This window comes from Blastomyces dermatitidis (assembly GCF_000003525.1).
Source record: "Blastomyces dermatitidis ER-3 genomic scaffold supercont1.1, whole genome shotgun sequence".
NCBI classification, from domain to species: Eukaryota; Fungi; Ascomycota; class Eurotiomycetes; order Onygenales; family Ajellomycetaceae; genus Blastomyces; species Blastomyces dermatitidis.
The window spans coordinates 9,320,914-9,335,261 of NW_025544774.1; the positions used below are offsets into that span (position 1 = coordinate 9,320,914).

A 14,348-nucleotide genomic window follows, 5' to 3' on the forward strand; every position below is an offset into this window, starting at 1 on the left:
AAGAAGCTAGCTGTAGTACGACGTGGTCGACTCGCCTATCTGGCCGGCTCGCTTATACAGCGTAGACTAGGTTATCTAGAAGCGGCTATACTAGGTAGAGGTATACGTGGTGAGTCACATGGGTTAGGGTTTGTGTACCTAGGTAATGTTGGGGGTCCCGCGGTTGGTCGGCCCTTCTACCAGCAGGCGCTGGTGGTGATTGAGCTCTTTTGCCCCAGTAGCCTACAGGTAATTCAGACTCTTGTTTCCTCATTAGGAATAGTGCCTGTACATCAGTAACTGTAAAATTCAATGCACAGCACACAAATGCCCAACCATCTCTGTATTCCCAGTACACAACCCGAAACTCTGAAATCATTTGCTCCAAAATTAGGAGCGCCCCATCATCCTTTGATAGAGAAGGTCGAACGGCGGTTATCTCAACTTCGGTATCCTCAACTTGAGAATCTGGATGATGATTCTTCTTGACATGGCGGTGTTACCCCAACTAGGGGCTCCAAACAACAGGTATTCTCAACTAACTTAGAGAATCCGAACTTGACAATTTTTCTATGATCATCTCCGCTAGAGAGTGTGATGATAGTGAACTTTGACAATGATATATTACCCCAGCTAGAAGTTCTGAACAGCAGTTATCTCAACTAGAGACCTCTGAACAATGAATATTCTCATGGCTGGCTCCTCTTGGTCATGAGAACTCAGTGATGTCTTCTTGACTCTTTTGGTCATGGCATACTATGTACGGAGTAGGTGCCTCCATCGTCAGAGAGGACTTCTGATTGCCTCATCTTGAGGACATGCATTCAAGGTCTTCCGGTGCCTATGCTGAGGACTTTCCACTACCCACAGAACGAACCTCTACACTTGAGAAAGAGAGGATAGCATGTTTGGTAGTGCTATAGAACAGATAGCAATAAGGGTCTCATAACCTGTTGAACGTTGGTTGAAGGTGTGTAATCATCTATCTATGGGTGGGTCACGTGGGTTAGGGCTTGCCACGCCGAATGTTTTTCCGGCCGGAAATGTGAATCAATATAAGGATTTAAACCGCCGTCGAATTCAACACTGCACCCAATTCACTCAACCATCCCCATCCCGTTCCTTTATCTTCCACACTTGTCGCTTTCACTCCTTTGACATTTCCCACTCACTGAATCCCAACAACGGTACGTGCAGCGCATAATTTTGCTTCGACCATCGTAAGGAAACAACATAGCTAACCCATTCCCAATAGCAAAAATACAAACAAACACACAACCGCAGCAATGTTCATCACAAGAGGCTTCTCCCTCACCAACTTCGTCATCGGATCCTCTGCTCTCTGTTTCCAAGTCTTCGTTCTCTACCCATGGCACAACAAGCTCGAGAAGGACTTCGACGACCTTAGAGCCGCCCATCTCGCCATGATGAAACAAAGTGAAGAAAACCGCACCGCAGAACTGAAAGCCATCAATGAGCGGCTGAGCAATATTAAGCAATCCCGCGGATGGTTCTGGTAGATTTAACGAACCAACGATGGCTTTTTATCCCTACAGCCCTGGTCGATCGACTTGCTCAACTCGACACACCACCACTGCCACCCCACCACCCCACCACCCCCACCGCCAGCCCTTCACCCCCTCTTTTCCTCTGCATTGAAAACCTGCTAGGGAAGGAGATTGTCCCAAATCAATCAACCCCATTTGGCTCATGAGTGCATGCGAGAGCTGCTCTCAATGGCAATCCCCGATCTTCCCATCGCCGCGTCGGCATTCTTTTACACGATATCGATTCGTCCGCTATTCCCCGTGAGGGATTACATTACCACATACAAAGACGTCCGGCAGATGCCGGCAAATGCATATGCTGCTGCCATCCTTCCTGGAATGCCCTTTGATGATCATCTCTCTGCTATCATTTTCTGCATTTTCTATTGCAAGCAATCGGGTTTTGGATATATTGATTTTTACCTTCTCTTTCTTCTCTGTTTCCCCCCCCTTTCTTTGCAACGGCAACATCCTTCACAGGCCAATTGTTTCTTGATTAGATAGACAAGGTAGCTAGAGCCATGTAGATCGCTGCGCCATGATCCCCATGACAACTTTGATAGATGTGCAATTGAAGTATATGAGTTTCAACAGAAATAATTTTCGCTCTCCCTCCACTTCGTAACATTTTTCCCCATTCAATTCATTGACCTAGCGTCCAGCCTGAATTTCACGTCAAAATAGCACATCGTCATTGTGGATTTCAAAACCCCGTGTGCTTGGCACGTGCTCTCATTCGTCAGTTGCTGTGGCAACCTAAGGTTTGCGGAACGATAACGTTGCTGTGGCTCGTTCGAAAACCCGTTCCTCATGACGTCACGTCAATGGGCGAACGAAAAGTGCTACGAGAAAACATTGGAAACTGAGAGAAGGGGCGGAGAAAAAACAGACTGTGTGTCTCATTCTCGTCCCTTGAAACTTTAGATTATGGCCCGATTCTGGTTGGGGAATCAAAATGGAGCTGACTGGATCAATTGCCACCTTGGGTGTTAATCAAAATAGGGTTTGTTTCAAGGAAAGGTTTTTTCACGGATCTATTTTCAGGGATCGAGAAGCTGAAATTTTTCGGCCATTTTCGATGCTTAAACCGAAGGCATAGCGAAATAAAAATAAACCAATGAGAAATAAATGCTGATCAAGAGCTCTAGGTTGTAAGAACATTACATTCACCAGGAAACGAACAAAGGAGAGAAAGGGATAAGATTCATAGGAAGCGAAGGTGTGTCCATAACTAATAAGATAAAGATGAGCCGCGCATCGAGCGCCATGGGTTCCAAGCAGGAAAACGATTCAAAAAAAAATGGCCCGAAATAATATGGAGGGTAGTGGGGAGCCGAGAATAGGGAAGATAGAGATAAAAGGAAAAGGCCAAGTAAAAACGAAAGGGAATACAGTAAAATCTAGCCAGAATATACAAATGATAAATGAAGCGTTCAACGCTATACCAATTGGGGATATAGAAGTCAAGAATAAAGTTCAAAAATATGAAAAACATGAAAAACATGGTCAAAAATGGAAGAAAAGAATACCTACCATCCCTTGAATAAGGCAATAAGAAACCGACCGAAGGGTACTGGGCGCGGGTATCAACAAAGTATAGATATATATCTTTCAAAAATACAACACTGGGTATCGGCTTAGTAGTCCATATAGTATTCTGGATGCCATTCTTGCCCAGGATATGCGGTACTGGACATAACAATTTCCTCGCTGGAGTCATCCCCGGGAATCGGGACGGGCAATTCAACTGGCTCGATATACTTGCCAGGGCCTGCGATATTATGCGATGGAGTGTGATTATAGTTCCGATCTTGCGGTGCCCTATGTGGATATGAAGAGCCTTCGGGTGGTGGGGAAGCGGCTGGCGACATTGTCGCGGAGTCGGGGAGTGGATGCTGAGTCGGATCGGGGGACTGGGTGCGGGCTGAGTGTTGAGCGGGCATGTTTGCCGGGACGTGCCCGTTCTGGAACTGGATAAACGACATTGGGCTCTGAGATCGCAACTGGGGATTGTTCACATAGGACTGAGGGTTCCCAGGCGGTGTCGCATGGGCAAGAACAGTGGTGTGAGATATGATACTCGCAGGATGGCTGCTGCGACTAGAGTGCGTGTTGTCCTGGGTATAGGATTGCTGCGAAGTAACTGATTGGCGCCCACCGAATTGAGTCATTGATTGTGTTTGGAGTTGATTAGTTTGCTGCTGTTGATGATAGTTATGTGGCATTGTGTTGGAATGCCTATTCGGATATATGTGTGGGTATGACTGTTGCTGTGGCTGCGGCTGCGGGAGAGCTGTGACCTGTGTTTCATACTGTTGTGGAGAATACTCAGGGGTGTGGGGTAACTTAGCAACGGGCTCGGCATGCCTGGAATGGCGGTTAAACAAACCCTGGGAGCACCATTTTTGTTAGAAAGATACCATTCAAGGGAAAGCAAGCTTTAGATTCGGGTAACTCACAGTCACTCTAGGCATGTTCTTCTTCATCTCACCAGCATTCTGAGCAAGACGGCTGGCACCCCTAATAAATTTGCCGTGGATTTTTACTTTACCAACTGGAGATTGGTTGTTCGGCAGATTATTGGTTGGGTCGCTGGGATTCGAAACAGACATAGGCGAGGCACGTTGGGTGTCCCCGGATGCGAGAGCGCTCGCGCTTCTGGTTTTTGAAAGACCTGAATCAACCTTAAAGGACTGGAACCGATTGCTCCAGCTCTTCTCGTTGGATTGTCCAGTAGCGCTCGCACGCCGATCAGCTGCCTGACGGGAAAAAGATACTTTAGACATCAAGTTAGCCATAGCCGAGCCTGGGCGAAACTCCTCTTGTACAGTTGCGGGTTTTGATGAAGTGTTGCCAGCGTACTCGCGGATCAACTGAGTTGACGCGCGCCCCTCCCTGACAGAGCCAGCAAATCGTTTTGGGTGGGTCACCGGAGGACTGGTGAGGCGTTCACTAGGAGTCTCCGTTGGAACGGAGGGCTTAACAGATGGCGCAGCAGATGGTTGATCAGTAGGCTTTCCCTCGGTGACGCCAGAAGTTAATTCACGTTCTACCGCTAAACGCTGTGCGGTTGTATCCGGCACAGGAGGAAGGAGACTGGGTTTCGACGTTGCGATAGTATTAAGTTCCGTGGATTTGGCGGCAGCTGGTTTTGGCTGGGATTGGATCTGCTCAGCAGGCTGGTTCCCAGAGTTATAGCTATCTGGCCGGACAGACACTGGTTTGTTCTCGGGAGACACAGATGGTAATGTCTTGATCTTATTTGCAGGCGTTGGTGGTGGGCTCTTCGGTGCTGGCGGAACCTGCTGCGCAGTATTATCAACCCCTATATATCGGGGCTCCTTTGACTCTGATCTGGAGGACGAGACCGTATCTCTACGGTTAGTATTCTGTTCCACATGTTGCAGGGAAATGACTGGTCGCGGCTGCGAATGACGAATGGCGTCAGTATCGCTACGTTGGTCGTCCGGGAGACCGGCTTCAGGTGTGGCCTGTGTTGAGTCGGAGAGCTCGCGGCCACTTTCATTTTCACTACCTGATGGCGGATGGGGTGGTTGACCACTCCCTTCAGCGTCCCCAGTTGGTTCGACTGCTGGAGTCGGTTGAATCTTCCCCTTTCTGCCAATGTTGATTTCGCGTGAGATAAAGGTGCGTAATTCTGAAGTAATTACGCTTGCCTTCCGGCCAATGACTTTGACAGCTCGTGCTTCCTCAACTGGTGGGCTAGTGTAGGTGGCATAATCAGATGGCATAAAAGAAGTCCTGTTATCCGCCATTGAGAGCGCTGCGGATGAAGTTGGTCGCTGTTCGTCCACAGAATCAGTGGGACTTTCTACATCTTCTTGAGTTTCTGATTGAACTCCAGGTTGTACTTTCGGTTGCGCTTCCCGTTGCAACTGATTCGGCGCCGCCTTTTGTGGTTTGTATTCTGGTACCTCAAGTCCGCTCTGCTGTGGCTCGTTTTGCGGTTCTGGTTTCACTCCCTCCCGGTGCTCTTCCAACTCTTGCAATTCCCACTGCGGCTCTTGCAGCTGTTGCACTAGCTTTTGTGGCTCTTGTGGCTCTCGTTTCAACCCCTCCTTAACCACTTCGTTTACCTCTTCAACCTTATCTTTTACCTCATCTTTAATCTCTTCAAAGTCCTTCTTAGCCTCGTCCCTAACCTCCTCCTCTACGTCCTCCTTAGCCTTCTCTTTAACCACCCCTTCCACCTCTTCATGGGCCTCTTCGTTCTTCTCTCTCCACACCACCGCTTCTTCTTGCACATTCACCGGAGGCTCCAAAACCACATCCCCAACCGGCAGCGTCAAATCCCTTTTCAGATCGATATCTCCTCCCCGCTCCGGCTCCGGCTCCGGCTTTTGCTCCTGCTCCTGCTCCTCCTCCTGCTCCTGCTCCTGCTCCTGCTCCTGCTCCTGCTCCTGCTCCTGCTCCTGCTCCTGCTCCTGCTCCTGCTCCTGCTCCTGCTCCTGCTCCTGCTCCTGCTCCTGCTCCTGCTCCTGCTCCTGCTCCTGCTCCTGCTCCTGCTCCTGCTCCTGCTCCTGCTCCTGCTCCTGCTCCTCCTCCTGCAAACTCCTATCCTTAAACCCATTCGGTCCAGAAGTCCCAACCAACCCCGCAGACTCAACATCAACAGGCGACACAACCGGTGACACCAGCGGGACGGGACAGCTATTCCTCTCCGTCTTCAGCGGCAGCTGCCCCAGCGTCGGCGCCGGTGAAAGACCATCACTTTTAGGGCTGCCAGTACCACTGGCCCACATTATCGCAGTTTGCGGCTCAGGAGACAGCGAGGCACCGGATGTCGTCGCCGTCGTCGTTTCATGTTCCTCCCATGTCGTCGTCATATCATTGGAAAACGGCGCGCGATCTAACTTGAGCGATAAAAGGCGAGGTAGTGGCTTGTCAACCGCGGCCGCGGTCTGCTGGTTGTTGGATACGTCACGTTGCTGCTGTGTCTCAAGGCTTGGGGTGGAGCTTGACCTGCGCCGTGCGGTGCCGGGGCGGGAGGAATTTACCTACAGAACGGCGAGAGAAAAGCATAATTAGATTTCTGGGAAGTTTAACGCTTCTCAAGGAGGCATGAAGAGGTGGAGAGGTAGAGACAGAAAAGAAGAGCAAGGTGGAAATGAGGTAAAAAGACGGTTGGTGATAACAGTGTCATATAATGCCCGCGCAGATGTTTCGTTGCGGGGTGTCGGAACTATAGGATCCTCAATACAAATTGATGATAAAAAAAGGCAAATTGGAAGAGGAAAAAAATGGATAATAAAAGAATATACATAGGAAAAGAATAGAAAGAGATATATGCTCAAATTGTACTCGCAGCTGACAAACAGCGAGGGCAGACAAAAAAGGATTTGCCGCACCCCAATTCGAATATGAAATAAGGCATAAATGCAGGGGAAAGAATAAGCCCTATACGGCCCTACCGCCAGATCGATATAAACAAAGAAAATCAAGGAATCCCACCGAACAATGGGAATTTGTTTCAAGTATCTACCTTATCAGTACTCGTGCTGTTCCGGAACTTGCTCCTCCCCTTTGCAAAGAGCCCCTTGGCCGCTCCTCCGGCCTTCCCGCCCAGTACACCGGCGCTATGAAGCAAATCTTTACCCTTGGCCTGCACCTGCTGGGTGTTGATCTTCGTGGAAAATTGGTTGGCGCCGGATGCATGTCGTGTATGCCCGCCGGCTGTCGTCGGCGGCGTTGTTGGAGATCCCTCGTTATGGGACGTTTGGAGCGAAAGGTTACCTAAAGATGTGAGTTTGGGGAACTTATTCCGCGACGCGCTAGGTCTATGCCCAAAGGTGGTTCCTGGTGGGAGGAGGCCGTTGCGCTGAGCCAAGTCCGCATGATCGGGGTTTGAGCTGGTTGTTGCATTTATCCAGGATGACAGGCCTGTGTCCATATCTGCGAATTGTTTTCTGGTACGCTCGAACGTTTTAATCTTCTCGTTGGGCTTGTCTATGGCCATGATTTGGCGGAAGCCGAGTAATCTATGATCCTGTATTGCTGGGAGTTGGGCTGCAGACTGAAGCTCAGCAGGGATGCTAGGAGAACCTCCAGCAGACGCTGGCTGGATAGGTAGATTGTCATGCGGTTGGACGGATGGGGTTTCATATTCTGTGAGATTTTGACTTGGGCTTACTTCAGCCCTAGCTGTTGGGCTTGGGGCAACAGCCGCTTGGCTTGGATCCGTATCCGGGCTCCTCTCAGCCTGTTGTCCATTGAGGTCTCCACTAACTCGTTCCGGACCAGTTGGTGTTCTTTCTCCTACGGATTCTCGTGTAATATCTGGGGCCATGGCTGGATTAATAGTTAGCTGCTGAAGCTCCGGGGGTTCCTGGTTATTGTCTTCAATCGATGACTCTTCCCAAGAAAACCGTTTCTTTAGCGTCATAGCGGGTTCATTCTGGCCTGCAAGACCGGAGTTGTAGTCAGGACCACGGTCGGAGAAAACTGGCGCGGCATGAGACGTTTGCATATCAGGGCTTTGTGGAGGTTGTTGAGGATTCAGGATAGTAGTATGTAAAGTCTCTAGCGGAGGCTTGTCTGATGTAGCTGCCACGATAGAGTTAGAGCCAACCGCCGCCTTATCTTGGGCCTGAAGGGTAATTGAAACATGCGGGCTTAGCGACTGCATAATTTCATCTCTTAGCCGATCATGGACGCCTGGTGATACATTATCGGGGCTAGACGGCGAGACATTTTGTGATGCAGGATGATAATATTGCACCTGTGAAATTCGCTTTTCTCCTCCACCTACATTAAGCGCCGGTGGCATACGAGCGTTCTCGTCCCGCTGGGGTGCGGGAGGAGGTGGATGCGTAGGTTGTTGGAGGGCATGGCGACTAGTTGGTGACGGAGGCCGAGCGCCCTTGGTAGGGGCTGTGGGCGCACTTTCTGGAATTGACGATGGTGTCGCTGCTTGTTTGGGGGTTTCAATGTCCGATGCCGTTAGTGAAGGTGATGCATGAAATTCTCCACCTCGGGTATCGGTCGGCTTGGCTTCAGGCGTGCCAACTATGGAAACTCCCCCCAACTGAGATTTGGCGGGATGGACAGTGCATTGGACAATAGGTTTTTTAGCAGGGCTACTTCCGGAATTGGGAGGGGACAAGCTCCGCCTATGGCCCGGTTTAAAGCCCACAGGCTCTTCATCAATTGTTGGAGTCTGATCACTGGATGATTGGCCCGGCCCAAGTACACCTCCAAAGCTGGAGGACGGATGGGATTGGATTATTGGGCTGATCATAGAGGTACTGGCACTATCTGACCTGGGGATGCTACTGGTTGTTGTACTTGGGGTTTCTGGGGGTTCATCGAACGCCTGATGGACAACAGAGCGGAAACCAAGAGATGGGTTATGGTGTAATTCTGTGCCTTCAGATAGCTGTTGTTGTTCTTGCTTCTCCTCAATCGGTTGGTGACTATCCCGGCCTTGTGAAGTAGACGCACCTCCTATAGACTCATCCGCAGGTCCGGCAACAGGCTTTTCGACAGGGAGGGTTGGGGAAGCCGGTTTCCTTTGCTCTGATAATTGAGGTCGGTTCTTTGGCGAATGTAATGGTAACCTGCCGCTGTCAGGGTTTTGCTGCACCTGGGGACTTTCTGCAGGTACAGGTAATTTTGAAGCACTGTCTGCGGGAACTGCAACCTGTGCAGCGTTTGATGCGTCAACTGGTGTACCAGAAGTACTGCCTTGATCTTCTTCCTTCTTATTCTGCTTTTGTCTCTCCTCTTCCATGCGTTTATATATATCAGCGGGGCGAATGAACAGCAGAGGTTTCGATGAGTCACTGTGATCCGCACGTCGTTGCGCAGGGACATTTGCTTGGATATTTTGTTTGTTTTCTTGGGTATCGAGTGGGGATGCGGGTTCTGCTTCATCGGGGACAGTAGCTAAAGGGGCAACAGGTTCCTCATCTGCATATTCATCGCTATCACCCCATTCGTCACCATCGTACGAATAAGACTTTGCATTTACCCAGCGCTTAGTTTTCTGGCGGTTGACATTTGTCTTGAAGGACGGAGGTTGTCCTGCTAGTAATTGTCTATCGCCTCTGCCATTAGTCCATTCCAATCATTAGTTTACCTATCCTCTAGTAACATTTATAGAATAAGGAAGAGAATTAAGAGAGAAATTGTAGTTTACCTCCCACCAGCCACATCTGTAGGCGAGTACCCTGACATGATGGGTGAAATCCAGATCAAGGTGAGCTCGAGTCAAAAACCAGCGAAATCAACCTCAAGGGCCAGCCTTCCCGTGAAGATCTACTTTCAGAGGGCAACTCTATAAGCGCATAAGGCGTTCAGCGATGGAAATAGTTTCTGCTTGTCAATAAAAGGGGCTAATGGTTGATGCGAAAATAGTAACGACTGCGCAGTAAGCAGGATGCCACAGGCTGATATCAAGGGCGTGTAGTAGGGATGGCGCAAGGTAATCACGTTGGATGATGCATTGGACGACACAGCAGTCGCAAGCTTGCGTTGAAACAAAATGAAACGGAGGTCGTTGGCAATGGAAGGACAAAAAAAGGGCAAGCAAAGAAGATGACAAGGAAGAACAAGAGAAGGAGAAACGAAGAGCAGAGAAGAGACGCACAGGGTGTGCTGGTGGCCACAGACAACACAGAGCAGCAGCAGCGGTTGTCCAAGGATTCAGGAAGTCTCCGCAGACAGGAGATTATTGTTGCTGCCGCGGAGGATGATTCAGCCTCTAGGGCTGTCACGTTATATCCTGGTTGGGTATGGCCAGCGTACGATACCGTTACGTTACTAAGCCCAACAGAGCCAACTAACGGCAGATCATGGATGGGGATTGGCTAGGGATTGGCTGTGGGGAGGAGGATGACATGATTGACATCCAACACTAGGCTATTTTTAGCTCCACTCCATGCCGCATCCTTGGGCCCAATCCCTGGTTGATCCTTCGGCTGACCAGGGACTGTAACAACTAAGGGCGCCCAAACGCGGGCTGGAGGCTGGAAGTGGGAACCAGTTAGGAAACAGCGGCGGGTGGGGGCACGGCACGGGCACAATTTTACCAACTGTCGGGATAAAGCGATAACATTTTACAGCGCTTGTAAAATATCCACGTGATGTTTCGGCTCCGGTAAAATTATTCCCCCGATAAGCCCCGTGACCCGCGCTGGTCTTGCCAGATTGATGAGCCGCATCAATGGAATATGGATCTTATCCAACGAATGTCTATCCATCCTTCTCCTGATCTTCCCACTCTAATCACACTGATATCCTGCGGAATTGAATTACTCGAAAAGTAAACACATACACTTCTGTCGTGTCAGCCTATCAGACTTCTGCGAATAATATTGGCATCAGCCTGTGCAATCAACCTACGTTATATGTTAACTCCGGACGTAACCCCTATCCAACAGCTCTCCCCTCCACGATAACTCCACTTCGTCTTCCGTACCACTACCGATACCCTTGACATGAGGGTCGTGTGTTCGTCCCTTCACATTCCACAAAGCTAGATAGTCCGACTCCCTTACCAACCAGACTCCCCTTTTCCGTATCATCGAAATCTTCGGCCATGGCAGTTGCGACATCTGTCCAGGACCGAACTCCTGAGTTCCAATCCATTCTTACTCAGGCTCGGAAACGCCTTGCTTCCTCAAAAACCGGTTCCCAACGCCAATATTTTCTATCAGATGCCCAACGGAGAGATTTACAACCATCCCCTGCTAATGGAACAGCCGCGGGGGCCAAGAAAGCGGCCAGATCGGAATTTGCGAGGCGGGCTGCTGAGATTGGGAGAGGGATCTCGGGGACAATGGTGAAATTGCAGAGGCTGGCCATGTGTGAGTTTATTTTGTGGGAAATTGTGTTTGAAATTTGATATCTGGGGTATAGGTAGGATAAGTTTTGGCTGACTTGAGATCTCGAATTAGTGGCTAAGCGCAAAACCCTCTTTGATGACCGACCTGTTGAAATTTCAGAGCTCACATATGTCATCAAGCAAGATCTTGCTTCCCTCAACTCCCAAATCGCGTCTCTACAAGCTCTCACACTCGCCCAACACCCGAAATCATCACGGAGTAAAACAGACCAGGAAGGCGAACATAACGATAATGTAGGCCCATTCCAGTTTTCAAACTACGGCATAGCTACTAATTTGCATATCAAAGGTCGTGGTAATGCTCCAAGGCAAACTTGCCGACGTCGGCGCAAACTTCAAAGAAGTCCTCGAAGTCCGCACCCAAAACATCCGCGCCTCCCGCTCCCGAACAGAAAATTTCGTTTCCTCCGTCTCTTCCAAGTCACAAACAGCCCTCGAACCTCAACGTTCCGATTCCCCTCTCTATCAACCCCCCCGAAGCCGAAGTCCAGCACCACCGGGGTTTCAAGTACCTAATTCGTCCGACCTCCTAAGCCTCGAACCATCCTCCTCAGCAAGCCCCTTCTCCCTGGGGCGCGGCGGTGGATCCCAATCCGATCAGCAACTTCTAATGATGGAAGAAGCTCAGTCATCCAACTCTTATATCCAAGCACGCGGGGAAGCCATCGAAGCCATCGAGCGTACAATAAACGAGCTCGGTGGCATCTTTGGCCAGTTGGCGTCGATGGTCAGCGAGCAGTCTGAAATGATCCAGCGCATCGATGCGAATACAGAGGATGTGGTTGATAATGTGCAAGGCGCACATAGAGAGCTGTTAAAGTACTGGTCTCGAGTTTCGGGGAATCGGTGGTTGGTTGCTAAGATGTTTGGCGTTTTAATGGTATTTATCTCCAACCCCCCACCTCTTCCCCACTTTTTTTTTTTGCTCCCTGTACTGTTTTGAGGGCTCTATAACTGCTCAACCATGAGCAGTACCGGTGTTTGTTGGGTCATATATTCTGACTTTTGACTACAGATATTCTTCCTCTTATGGGTTCTGATATCGGGCTAGCAAGCAAGGGTCTAGCGTGCCCTGTATTTTATTAGATTCCATTCGCTTGCCATGAGGCGCGCCGCGTCGCGGCATGGTGTAATCCTTCCATGTATCACCCTCTGCCTGTTTTTTTTTTTTTTTTTTTTTTTTTTTTTGTCCAGTGTACCTTTTGGGCGTCAAGGTTTTCAGATTTCATTTATCTTCACATACGGCCAGCTGGTCCTTTTCTTTCTGTCTTGTAGCATTTTATTTGGGTATACACATTTTTGGCTTCGATGGCTATCCATTCCTCCCGCTTAACTTGTTTCCTCCATTCCACAATCTTTGGTACTTGTCCTTTCTCTCCTTTTTTCCTTTCACACCAGCCACCCTTCAGAAGATCAAAATTCTTATTCTATTTTTTCTCTTTTCATTTTATATTTTATATTTTGCTCTTCGATCAATCTTCCCATATATTTTAAAATCTAATCTCAGCCCCCTTCTTGTATGCAACAACTTCTCTTTAGAGACGCGTTAGAGTAGATTTCATGAGATCAATCAGATGGCTTTTAGGTTCTCGTTCATTTGCTATCTTGATTTACTCTGTATGGGAGGTGTAGATATGCCCCTTCCAAACCCACACACACTTAGTTGCCTGATGGAAAAGCCTCTTATTCTAGTGAGGGTCTCTCAGCATGAAACAATGTACAAAATCCCCAGGCCCAATTCTCCCCTTGAAATTCAAAAGCATATATACAGCAATATCACTAATGCCTTTTTGTGTTACAGCATTCCCCCCCCCCCACCCACCCAAACACACAACTTGCTGTCTAATGTACTGATCTGACCATCCATCCTCTAGTACCAAAACAGATAATCAGTAAGGTACCCGGTCGCCAGCGCAAAGACGGTCTTATGTAGGATATCGATCACCTGCTCATTGACAGGCCAAGTCCTAACCCCCACGCAAGACAAAATTAATGAGTTCCACGAATTAAACCAGGGCGTCGAGCAAACAAATATCCAGAACCACTAATCACCAGCGGCAAGCATATACCATTTCCGCACCACGAATCACGAACTAAAGAAAGGTTGAAAAAAAAAAAAAAAAAGAAGAAGCAAAATGGAATCACATACCACGGCAACGCCTCCGTCCCATCCAATTCTCCAACGTCTGATCAATCATCAACCGCACCCCAATAAACATGAAATCCGCAACGGCCCCTGGATGCCATTTACCCTCATAAGCGCGCGGATAACGCCCGCCACCGCCCCCTGGCCGTAGTTACATGGACATGTTTAGCGGGAACATCTCACTCTCGGGCCGGGGGGACATGCCGAAGAGGCGCTGCATGGTGTATCCCGGCACGAGCGAGTTGGGGCGGCCGGTGAAGAATTGTACGAGCTTTTCCGAGATGGTCATGCTGGTTGGTGCTGGGAAGGAGGGGTGCGTGTCAGTTTCCTTTTTTATTGCTTTATTTTATTCATTTATTTATAGAGGGTTCGGGGGTAGGGCAAGGGGCTGGAATTGAGTAAGGAAAACGTACGCTGCTACGCCCATGATTCCCGCACCTATGCCGTAGAAGAATATATTGCTACATGGTACATGTACATTGGGCTTGGGCCGGTCGGGAATTGTTGTTCGTCGAGTCGAGGACATGGTTTGTGCTTGGATTAATTTTTTCGCAGTTGGAGGACACGTTTCGGATGGTTGAAAAATAGTAAAAAGAAATATAGTCAGTAGCGAGTAATCTAGGCGAGCTTAGGGTAGGCATACATGAATTTCCTCTGGTAGTTGACAGCACTCATAATTAAGCAGGATCATGTCCCAAATGTTCATCATGATTGTCAAGAGGCCGAGAAGTTTGTTCCCACAGTTAACTTTGAGCGGAATCATACCTACAGAATTTCTTCAGGAACTGGGAACAAAGGGCCTGGACTCAGC

At 49.1% G+C, this 14,348-nt stretch overlaps 5 protein-coding genes across 6 annotated transcripts; 3 read left to right on the plus strand and 2 right to left on the minus strand.

Moving 5' to 3' along the window:
* Window positions 1–272: 272 nt before the first annotated feature.
* On the minus strand, window positions 273–9,722 carry BDCG_16306 (the record flags this gene model as incomplete). 2 transcript variants are annotated; one of them, XM_045425556.1, is made up of 5 exons in its annotated part: window positions 273–1,439; window positions 1,511–3,916; window positions 3,986–6,544; window positions 7,030–9,592; window positions 9,685–9,722. In XM_045425556.1, the coding sequence occupies 4 exons, from the start codon at window positions 9,720–9,722 to the stop codon at window positions 3,164–3,166; spliced, it is 5,913 nt and encodes a 1,970-aa protein (XP_045279505.1). In that variant the 3' UTR covers window positions 273–1,439; window positions 1,511–3,163. The 2 variants fall into 2 exon arrangements, with proteins under 2 accessions (XP_045279505.1, XP_045279504.1); XM_045425555.1 differs by having other exon boundaries at window positions 273–3,916.
* Window positions 1,266–1,499, plus strand: BDCG_01265 (uncharacterized protein; the record flags this gene model as incomplete). The annotated part of the gene is made up of 1 exon (XM_045416770.1): window positions 1,266–1,499. The coding sequence occupies one exon, from the start codon at window positions 1,266–1,268 to the stop codon at window positions 1,497–1,499; it is 234 nt and encodes a 77-aa protein (XP_045272422.1).
* Window positions 9,723–10,082: 360 nt separating the features above from the next.
* BDCG_01268 (uncharacterized protein) lies at window positions 10,083–10,599 on the plus strand (the record flags this gene model as incomplete). Its single annotated transcript, XM_045416771.1, has 2 exons — window positions 10,083–10,288; window positions 10,491–10,599. The coding sequence occupies 2 exons, from the start codon at window positions 10,083–10,085 to the stop codon at window positions 10,597–10,599; spliced, it is 315 nt and encodes a 104-aa protein (XP_045272423.1).
* Window positions 10,600–10,668: 69 nt separating this feature from the next.
* On the plus strand, window positions 10,669–13,155 carry BDCG_01269 (syntaxin 5). Its single transcript, XM_045416772.1, has 4 exons — window positions 10,669–11,353; window positions 11,444–11,625; window positions 11,681–12,271; window positions 12,407–13,155. The coding sequence occupies exons 1-4, from the start codon at window positions 11,086–11,088 to the stop codon at window positions 12,440–12,442; spliced, it is 1,077 nt and encodes a 358-aa protein (XP_045272424.1). The 5' UTR covers window positions 10,669–11,085; the 3' UTR covers window positions 12,443–13,155.
* Window positions 13,156–13,688: 533 nt separating this feature from the next.
* On the minus strand, window positions 13,689–14,063 carry BDCG_01270 (uncharacterized protein; the record flags this gene model as incomplete). Its single annotated transcript, XM_045416773.1, has 2 exons — window positions 13,689–13,827; window positions 13,951–14,063. The coding sequence occupies 2 exons, from the start codon at window positions 14,061–14,063 to the stop codon at window positions 13,689–13,691; spliced, it is 252 nt and encodes an 83-aa protein (XP_045272425.1).
* Between the last annotated feature and the right edge of the window lie 285 nt (window positions 14,064–14,348).

Bases quoted from the DNA above. Each gene is read 5' to 3' on its own strand.
- BDCG_01269 (XM_045416772.1), top strand. From the start codon at position 11,086: ATGGCAGTTGCGACATCTGTCCAGGACCGAACTCCTGAGTTCCAATCC. The intron at 11,354-11,443 runs GTGAGTTTATTT...ATCTCGAATTAG, and splicing joins ATTGCAGAGGCTGGCCATGT to TGGCTAAGCGCAAAACCCTC. The intron at 11,626-11,680 runs GTAGGCCCATTC...TGCATATCAAAG, and splicing joins AAGGCGAACATAACGATAAT to GTCGTGGTAATGCTCCAAGG.